General features: G+C 32.5%; 1 protein-coding gene across 1 annotated transcript in view; it reads right to left on the bottom strand.

Moving 5' to 3' along the window:
* Positions 1-573: 573 nt before the first annotated feature.
* Positions 574-10,766, bottom strand: part of LOC148608944 (twitchin-like) — a 98,066-nt gene continuing 87,873 nt past the window's right edge. The window contains exons 68-86 of the mRNA XM_088596119.1: positions 9,918-10,106; positions 9,468-9,557; positions 8,873-9,045; positions 8,495-8,624; positions 7,945-8,247; positions 7,529-7,813; positions 6,914-7,198; positions 6,532-6,697; positions 6,132-6,289; positions 5,704-5,763; positions 5,024-5,117; positions 4,247-4,450; positions 3,746-3,887; positions 3,194-3,393; positions 2,518-2,670; positions 1,948-1,993; positions 1,360-1,437; positions 944-1,046; positions 574-695 (exon numbers count right to left, since the gene is read on the bottom strand). Of these exons, the coding sequence (XP_088452245.1) occupies positions 574-695; positions 944-1,046; positions 1,360-1,437; positions 1,948-1,993; positions 2,518-2,670; positions 3,194-3,393; positions 3,746-3,887; positions 4,247-4,450; positions 5,024-5,117; positions 5,704-5,763; positions 6,132-6,289; positions 6,532-6,697; positions 6,914-7,198; positions 7,529-7,813; positions 7,945-8,247; positions 8,495-8,624; positions 8,873-9,045; positions 9,468-9,557; positions 9,918-10,106 (2,981 nt within the window). The remainder of the gene's footprint in view (positions 696-943; positions 1,047-1,359; positions 1,438-1,947; positions 1,994-2,517; positions 2,671-3,193; positions 3,394-3,745; positions 3,888-4,246; positions 4,451-5,023; positions 5,118-5,703; positions 5,764-6,131; positions 6,290-6,531; positions 6,698-6,913; positions 7,199-7,528; positions 7,814-7,944; positions 8,248-8,494; positions 8,625-8,872; positions 9,046-9,467; positions 9,558-9,917; positions 10,107-10,766) is intronic.

The raw sequence follows: 10,766 nt of genomic DNA, 5'->3' as shown, positions 1-10,766 counted from the left end.
AGAAGTAAAACTAATCTTACTAAGTGACAATGGGTGGAGAAGTAAAACTAATCTTATCAGGAGACAATGGGTTTAGAAGTAAAATTAATCTTACCTAAAGACAATGAGTGGAGAAGTAAAACTAATCTTACCAGGAGACAATGGGTGGAGGAGAAGTAAAACTAATCTTACCAGGAGACAATAAGTGCAGAAGTAAAACTAATCTTACCAAGTGACAAAGGGTGGAGAAGTAAAACTAATCTTACCAGGAGACAATGGGTGGAGAAGTAAAACTAATCTGACCAAGTGATAATAGGCGAAGAAGTAAAACTAATCTGACCAAGTGACAATGGTGGAGAAGTGAAACTAATCTTACCAGGAGAAAATAAGTGCAGAAGTAAAACTAATCTTACCAGGTGACAATGGGTGGAGAAGTAAAACTAATCTTACCAAGAGACAATAAGTGCAGAAGTAAAACTAATCTTACTAAGTGACAATGGGTGGAGAAGTAAAACTAATCTTACCAGGAGACAATGGGTGGAGAAGTAAAACTAATCTTACCAGGAGACAATGGGTGGAGAAGTAAAACTAATCTTACCAAGTGACAATGGGTGGAGAAGCTCCAATGATTTTACAGTCAAACTTGGCTGTCTGACCTTCAGCAGTAATAACAGTCCTTGGTTTTCTGATAAATCTTGGTGCTGCTTCCTTGCGGTCTATAAATAAATTTTGTTTGTAAATATATAGTTTTCCTTTCCTCACATTTCAACACAAGAAAAATTTAAAAAGAAAATCTCTACAACTTGGTCAATTGAAAAATACACCATTGAGAGAGAACACTATACATTTTTTTTGTACTTGGGTTAATGAAAAAATTGAATTACGGAGAAAATGTTTCTAAATACAATTAACTAAACCTACTATCTCATTGTATATAGAACCAGTATAAATAAAGAACCCATACCAAACCAGGCATCAAAGATTGAGAATTCCTTTGGTCTGTTTTTCCTGAGAGCACCAAAGTTGGCAATACGACCAATAGCTGGATTAGGTGCTGGCCAGTCAGCCTAAAAGCAAAACAAATAGGTTTTGAAATTTGTTAACAGAATACTTTTCCAGTCATCTAAATGTAAATATATATTTATAAAAAAACAGGATGTTATTTTAATCAGTCATGTTACTTCAAATAACACGTGCTGACTCTTTCAGTCAAGTAGCTTTATATACGGACTTCTATAAATGAAATGTATACAAAGAGACAGCAACATTTAAAATGATAATAAATATCTCCCCAAAAATACATCATCCTAAATTAATAAATTTCATATCTTTTTTGTAAAGATGCAAAAACCTGTAATAGCTTTCACAGACAAAACTTACATATTTAGCCTTTAATTTCTTCCTAATGTTGTCATAGCGACTGGATGGTATTCTGGTTGTTCTACTACTCAAATCACCCTGAAAATCAAGACATTGTTAATAAGTTCTAAATTTAATATAAACATAATATGGATGCTATCTTCTTTTAGAAGAAGTGATAATATAACTAAAGCCTTACAAAATTGTGAGTCATCATTTATAAGTCAACGCCCATAACTGACATAAAGTTGGTGAATTAATAAAACTTGACTCTATGACATGTTCAACTCAACTAAAATTAATATGTAAAATAATTGACTCAACCAAGGTGAACACTTTCATACCTGTTAACCTTTGGAACAGTTCATGTCGGAGATTCTTATCCACTGACACTGTCTCATGTGGAAGAACTTTTTCATAACAGCAAAGATTTCAAGGAAAAAAATTTAATTACGTATAAAATATAGTAATTTTAACCAAATACACAAATCTTTCATTTTTATGTGGAAGATTTTAAACTTTTCATTGATTTCATGGGAGTCTCCCCCTTAATGTGAGAGGGTGAACACCTGATTTTATGGGAGTCTCCCCCTTAATGTGTACACCTACCTTTAACCAAGGATGATCAAGACATTCGTGTACTGTCATTCTTCTCCTAAAAAACAAATTCAGATAAGAATCAGGCAAAATGTGATTCATAGTAGGAAAACCTATACATTTTTATTTTTATATATTGTTTAAAATGTTATAGTAGACAGAAAGTATCATGTGGCTTTTCATATATCCCTTGGTCTTAGGAGATAAAAATCATATAGAATGCATCGTAAAATTCAAAATTAAGGGAGAAAACTCCGTAAATGACACTGATATACAATAGAAACTATTGGATTTTTGACATGAACTATTTCCTAAGAACAGACAGATTGGAATGAATAATAATGTATTTCATAATTTAGACCCATAATGCAACTTAATAACAAAAATACAAATGTGTAGCCATTTTTTTGGGGTGTATTACATAATTTGCATGATGCTTACAAACACTGTTACTTAAGTACTTGTATAAAATGTATAAATATAAAACATGTAAAATTATTTTGTTGAGTTTTTATTGATTGTTTTGATTGTACTATAGGCTTAAATCAAGAGGAATTAATAGGAGTTAATTGCATGACTTACTGAGGTTGTCTGATTAGGAGCTGTCTGATGAAGTCCTTAGCCTCTGGTGATATATTAGAGAAGGCATCATCAGCAAACTCCCAGTCACATCTCTGAACATTGGCTAAAGTTTCTAAGTCATCCTCACCGGCAAAGGGAGATAATCCACTTAATCTGTAAAATTGTTTAAAAGGTTTAAAAGGTGATTTCAAAGTTGCTAGATCTGTAGGACTTTGATGAATGTTTCAATATCCTCACCATATTCATAAAAAAGAATACAACATATGAGAAGGGATGTTATTATTCTGTTTCTTTCATTCTAAGAAAAATAGTGAAAAATAAATCAACCATGAAGTTGCAGACATTGTAATGCTAGACATTACTTCACTCCTACAGGAAGTAGATATCTGACCACCTACAAGGTATGCCACATCTATATTAAGTAACACACAAAATTTGAAATTAATCCATCCATTTAGAGCAGAAATTTTTGTGACAAAAACTATAATTTAATGAAAGTCCCATAAAGCATAAAGTTGATATTGGACAGTACTCAAAATTGCTTACAACATATGCCCCATCTATAATGCCACACTAAATTTGAAACCAATCTAATCGTTGAAAGTCAAGATTTTTGTGACAAAACTCGGACAGAATGACGAACAGGAAAAATGATTCCAATATGAAGATTACTTACAGGACATAGGCAAGGACACCAACAGCCCACATATCAGTATAAAATCCTACTGGTTCCCTGTCAACTATTTCAGGGGCAGCAAACTCTGCTGTAGCTGTTGTTACTTTGACAACTTCATCAGGATTCAATTTTGTAGCAAGTCCAAAGTCAATCATTTTGACTTCATTGGAATTCTTGGTAGTACACATCACATTTTCTGGCTGTCGATTACATATGTTTGTTTTATTAACATTTAGAAATAGATACTACTTACAAAAGAAACTTAATTCATTCAAAATGGTACACTCATGAACTTTTATTTTATTTTGATAAATGACAATTTGAAATTTATTCTCTGATAAAAAGTATATTATTCTACTACTGACTCGACTAATACTTTTAAGTATATACCTTAACCTTGTCAAAATAATCTTTGTGCAGTAATTTAAAAACAAAAATTCTTAGAAGAATTGACACAAAATGTGTGTTTTCTACAGATTGATAATTAGTTGATTGGAGTATAGTCCCAGAACATGGTATTTCATATAATGAGGATGAATATGATTAACTTACTTTAACATCTAAATGTACAATACTGTTCTCATGCATGTGTTTAAGTCCATCACAGACTTGTCTCATGTAGTTAATAACTTCACATTCTGTCATCTTGTAATCTTCTGCTGCTATTCTGTCAAACAATTCTCCACCTGCCAAACTGAAACAGGATGATATTCTCAATTATTAAGTAATTCTTCTAACTGTATCAAACATACCAAACTTTCACTACTTAAAAGTCATAAATTGAACACTTGTTAATTATGTTTTCACTCTTAATAATTAAAAATTCATCTTTTTTATCAGGCGATGTAACATTCTGTTTTTGTGAATACATAGTCCATTGTAATTACAAGTATCTAAACACTCATGTAGATATTTTGGATATTTGTAGAACTAAACATAAAATCACAAATTATCCTACTTCCTTCCTAAGGTTCAGTTCAAGATATTTTTTAGTGTGTTTTGCCCATGTTTGCATATGTTTTTATTGATAATATACATTGTAGTAAAACTTACAACTCCAGGATAAGACACATTTCATATTTATCCTCGAATGCATCCTTTAACTGGAGGAGTTTAGGGTGATGACATTGGTTCATTACGTTGATTTCATTCTTTACAGCATATTTATCTAATGGATAAGGAGTATTGATGAACTTGGCTACAAATACACGCCCTGTAGATTTCTCAACACATCTGTGAACAACTCCGAAAGCTCCACTGTAAAAAAGGAACAAACTAACATTTATATTTATTATACCTGGAAAAACTGCTACCAGATCTGATTAACAGTTTATCAGTAAATAAATTAATTTGATTTGTAAAATGAGTTTTGGTTGGTTAGTTCTCTAAGACCAAATCAGGATATTTTGTGTAATCTGGTTTGATACTGTGACATCATTTATGTTGATTTGGTCCACAATGTGCAATTGAATTACAAACAAAATCAAATTTTGGCTATGATTTGGACTGGATTCTTTCAGAAATTAAGTTAACCTTTCAAAGCTTACTTAAAGGTGTGTTTACACTTGATGAAGACCTTTTGGCAATGTTTTGAAGTATTTACTAGTAACCTTGTATATTTCTTACCTTCAAAGTTCTTCCAGAATGTCATAGTACTGGTAATCTGAGACAATTTCCTGTCTCAGTAAAGATCTTACCTTCTAAGTTTTTTAAGAATGTCATAGTACCGGTAATCTGAGACAATTTCCTGTCTCAGTAAAGATCTTACCTTCTTAGTTCTTTAAGAATACCAAAATCTGAGACAATTTCCTGTACCAGCATATTTCTTACCTCCCAAGTTCTTCCAGTATGTCATAGTAATCGGAGACATTTCCTGTTTTGACAGATACAGGCTGGGGTACATACTTTTTCCATAAGTCATGGTCTGTAAATCATAATACAGATAGTTTCAGAAATAAAAAACAACTACACTACATTCAGACAAACAAATACTATTGTTTTGTTTACAATTTCTGGGAAGTAACTACAAAACAGCTGATAAAAAGATCAGTTCAATCACATGTCAACAAACATTGAGTGGCATGAGAGTATTTTTTGTTGTTTCTATTTCATTTACTTTTTAGAAGGAAGGTTCTCCCTGGTCAATGAAATATGGAGAAGGAGGGTGAAGTATGTAGAAGGAGGGATTTCCCCAGTAAAAAGTATCCAGAAGGACGGTTCTTCCTAATCAATGAAATATTGAGAAGGAGGGTTTTTCTTGGTCAATGAAGCATCGGGAAGGATGGTTCTTTCTGGTCAAAAAAACATTGAAAAGGAAGACTCTCCCTGGTTAATGAAGTATTCAGAAGAAGGGTTTTTCCTGGTTAATAAGTTATTTAAATGTAATGACAATATTTTCTCCTGAGCAGACTAATAGTTGTGTTATAAAATGGACCTCCCTAAGGTAGAGTAAACTTTACAAAGTAATAAAGCCATTTCTTCCTATCCTAAAGTTACAGAGTAGAACTTACAGTATTTGTCATAGTTGTCTACCTTTGGTCCAGTACCTCTTACTTTTCTACCAAATTCATCTGCAATTCAATTAAATGTATTTAAGATATCACGTGATTATTATAAGATATCATGTGATTATTGTGATTAAGATATCATGTGATTATTGTAAGTTTTTTTTATAGTTTCAGTTTGATTCCTTATAGTTGATATTAGATAAATACTGTAAACTGTGAAATGTTTGTACCATAAAACAAAAATTCAACTGTCGATAATATCTTCTTCAAAGAAAATATCAAACAGATTGAAGGAACAATCCAGACCCATAACTGAACAAAAGTATTACAGAAGCTGCTAAAAAAACAGAAAGATGCCAAAAAATCACTGTTCACAGTAAGTGATCGGCAGACGGTGTGCTTTTAAAAAAGTTAAATCCCTGTTTCCAAACCTTCCATAGCTCTTTTCTTCTTGATAGCATCAGGTATGTCTGTTTTGATGACAGGAGTGGGTTCACATGGGTCGCTGGATCCATAGAAATTCTCGGCAATCACACGGAACTGATACTCATGTTCTGGTGTTAGACTGGTGATGTTGAAGAAACACATTCTGTAGATAAAATTGATTGGTTAGTGACAGTTCAAGTAGATTAAAATTATCAACTTAGTTATTTTATCATGGAAATTTAAGGAAGAAGGTTTTGTAAATCATTCTGCAAAATACATTTAGAGCTCAATTTACTTAACAATCTCCTGTTACCAATTCTTACAGAACAACAAGTACTTAAATAAGACTATTCAAGAGCTTGTTTATGCAAAAAAAATCCTTTTCTATTAATAATGATACTTTACCTGCTGGTTGCCACTCTGATCCAGTTTTTGTTGGGAGGCTCACATTTCTCAATGACATACTGTGTGATAAAGCTACCACCATCATTCAATGGTGGTTTCCATGTCAATAGAACAGAATCATCACGAATGTTTTCACAAGTTGGGAAACGTGGTGGATCTGGACGGTCTGAAATGGGAAATAAAATTCAAGTTTACCAGTAATAAAGGATGTAAAACGAATCTTTTTATATTATGTTGGGTGTAATACATTAACATTTCCTTGACAAATGCCATTTTTGCTGATGAATACCTTATTGGCATTTCTCTTTAAATCTGATACAGGTATAGATTATTTTAAATCAACACATTTTTCTGAGGAAGCAGAGATGAAACAAGAACTTACCATTGATTTGTATCTTTATTACTGCTGAATCTGACCCAAGTGAATTTTCAGCTGTAATTCTATATGGTCCATCTTGGTCCTTTCCAGCATCTTTAATAGTCAAGATGGCATGCCTCTCAGTGACTTCGCTATTGTAACCCCGACCTTTGACCTCTTCTCCATCATGCAACCATGTGATGGTAGGTTTGGGGCTACCAGTAAATGGAATTTTCAATACAACATTTTCTCCTTTCTCGAAAATAGCAACATCTTGGAATCTCTTTGGTACATTGATCTTGGGTGGTGCTATTAAAACAGGACAATAATCAGAATCTAGCCAAGAAATTACTGACATTAACAAATTACACAATAAAATATGTTTTACTCATTTATAACCAGAAAAAAGTGTGCATAAAGCCACTAATAATACAAACTTTTTCTGACTTATGACATGAATAATATTTATGGTAAAATATAGGGAAAATTAACATAATACATGTAATTATGATCTACTAAATTAATAATTTGATGCAGATGGGTGCTAGCCAATCTTTTGTCAACATAGGCAGGAGAGGACATTTCTTAATAATGGATTTTTAATTGATTTTCTTAAATTTAATATTTTAAATATCTTACAGCTAATTTCCAGATTAGCTCTGGAGACTCGGTTTCCACCAGGGTTGGATGCTTTACAGGAGTACTCATCCTGATCTTCTCCAAATACATCATGGACAACAAGGATCTGCTTGTCTCCTTCATTGTAAATCTCATATTTGCCTCCATCATAAAGTTCTCTGGTTCCCTTGAACCATTGAATATCTGGAGTGGGAGAGCCACTGACTTCACATTCAAATTTAGCAGATTTTCCTTGCTGTGCATGACATTTTTTTAGTCCAGATACAAATTCAGGAATAGTGGCAGCTGTAAGAGATACATATAGTATTGTATGATAAAATCAAATTATACCAGGTACAATGTAGCTTCAATCATAAATTAAATAAGGGAATCTCCGTACCATTAATTATCTTGTTTAAACATACAAAGGATTTTACCTTTAGGATCTTTAATCTTGACTGCCTGTGAGTTCATGGATGGTTTGCTCATACCCGCTTCATTCTCAGCAAATACTCTGAATTCATAACGTTTGTCTTCAATAAGATTAGGAATATTAAGAATGTTTGTAATACACGGCTGCATATTAACTCTTGTCCAGTTATCTTGGCCATGTAAACGTTTGTCAATCCAGTACCCTTTGATACGACCACCACCATCAGATTGTGGTTTCCCCCAGGTCAGACTGACGAAGTCATTTCCAACCTCTTCAATTTCTGGTACTCCTGGAGCATCTGGTTTATCTGCAAGGGAGAAAAAATATTATCATTAATTTCCTTGCAACACTTTCCTACCAATTAAAGTTATTTTTGTTATCACTTGTTAAAATGTAAAACAAGGTATCAAGTGTTAAAATGATTAGTTTTACATTATACCTCAAAATAATTTCTAAGCAGGCTTTCAAAATCCATTATTTTCTTCTTTAAAGCTTTCTATGCTTGATTTGAACAAAGCATTGTAATCATGTTTTGATAATAGTTAAAATCTTACCAAATGGCATCTTGGCTACAATTGATGACTCTGCCTGAAGTGGTTCTGATTGGCCAAATTCATTGATAGCTGACACACGGAAAAGATATTGTTGGTTCTCATAGAGTCCTTGTACATCTTGGTTACAGTCCTATTATACATGGTATAGATTAGTTATTTACATAAAAAGTATATTAAATTAATACACAGAAAACAGATAGAACATGTACTGATATATAAGGCTTTCTAATGTTTTGTTAGGTTTCTATTCAGTTCATATATATTCGAAGTGTCACAAATTGGAGGTTAAGTAGTGTATGATGATGAAAATTTCAAAGAAATAAAACTGTCAAAAGCAATTACAACAGTAAAAGAGAGAAGAGATAAACTGGTTCCAACCTTGCATCTTGAGGAGACTGTAACCCAGTATGGTTTTCCTACTTCCTGTCTTTCAACAACATAGCCAGTGATTTTGCCACCACCATCAGATCTTGGTGGTTTCCATGACAACCTGCATGTATTCTTGGTAATGTCTGATACTCCTAGAGGTCCAGTAGGTGAGGCGGGTGGACCTAAATATTCAATGATATGTTTAACTCAAATGTGGTCCCTTAATTCTTAAATGTAATTATCAACAAAAAGTCATATATGAGAAATATATATCTCTAAGATAACAGTATAAATTAAAAATAAATATCAAAGTAAAGAACTTCCTGACAATGTGCATCTTCTTGAGCCTTAAACTCACACATAAATTTGGGTGAAATTTGTCTTATTCAATAAAAATAAATCATCACACATGTTTCTGGTATGATTATTCTCATTGATTTTAAATAATTTACAGTATTTTATCTCACTTCACTCATTCCATATCTTAAATAATTCTTTGATTAAATGTAAACAGACGTTTACTAATTCTACTTCCTGTTTATATGGTACATAAATCTGGGTTCAGTACACCACAAGATGAGAAGAGTTTAAGTTGTGAACTTACCAACAACTCTGAGAGGGAAGCCAAGTTCAGCACTACCTCCAGCATTACCAACTTCTATCTTATACATGCCAGCATCATCTGGGTTTGTATCTGTAATCATACATCAAATCAAACAGTGAACCTTGGTTATGATAAATATTGGTGTAAATTATCTAAGAGTTATCATAGGTTGCATTTAAGTCATGTTATGTACATAAATATAAAAAATATTGTCTGTTTCTGCAAAAAGTTAATGCCTAAGTGAAAGTATTTAAACTTAACATTTTTTTTTTAATTGAGGGTTATTGTCTCACTGTACATATAGCTCACAATTATTGTCTCACTGAACATATAGCTCACCATTATTGTCTCACTGTACTTATAACTCACCATTTTTGTCTCACTGTACTTATAACACCATTATTGTCTCACTGTACATATAACTCACCATTATTGTCTCACTGTACTCACCATTAATAGTAAGGGTGACATAGTCATCAAATGGCATAATCTTGATACGTCCATTTTCTACAAGGTCACGTCCATCTTTCCTGACCTTGACATCAAATGGTCCAGTACCAGTAAAGGGAATCTTAATCTTGAACTGATTACCAAGTTCTACTTGTTGTTGTGGTATATCCTTGGAGAACTTAGGAGGAGCTAAAATGGAATTAAGAGATAATAGGTGAAGCTGTAATGGATTGAAGAGAATCTAAGCGGTACTTGAATTGAATAGAGAATTAGATTCTAGGTGTAGCTGTAAGGGATTAAAGAGATTTTACGTGGAGCTTAAATGGAATAAAGAGATTTTATGATGAGCTGTAATGGATTAAAGAGATTTTATGATGAGCTGTAATGGATTAAAGAGATTTTATGATGAGCTGTAATAGACTAAAGAGATTTTAAGTAGTGCTAAAATGGTATAAAGACATTTAAGGTGGCGCTTAAATAGAATAAAGAGATTTTAGGTGGAGTTGTAGTGGATTGAAGGGAAATTAGGTAGAGCTTAAATGGAATTGATAGATTTTGGGTGGAGCTGTAATGAATTAAAGAAAATTTCAGTAGAGCTGTAATGGATATAGGAGAATATTTGTGAGCTAAAAGTGATTAAAACAACTTTTAGTGGAGTTGTAATTGACTAAAGAGAGTTTTGGTATAGCTGTAATGAATGAAAGAGAGAATATGATGAAGTGAAATGTATAAACGAGAGTTTTTTAAAGAGAGAAGAGAATCTAGGTGGATCTATAATGGAAAAGAATTTTAGTTAGAATAAGTAAGAGTTCTTAGTTTTTAATGAGTACAATGAATAGTTTACATTGG

The sequence above is a fragment of the Perna viridis genome, chromosome 8 (assembly GCF_037379345.1).
Source record: "Perna viridis isolate PV_CMFRI_1.1 ecotype Kerala chromosome 8, ASM3737934v1, whole genome shotgun sequence".
NCBI lineage: Eukaryota > Metazoa > Mollusca > Bivalvia > Mytilida > Mytilidae > Perna > Perna viridis.
This window is presented reverse-complemented; position numbering and strand designations above follow the sequence as displayed.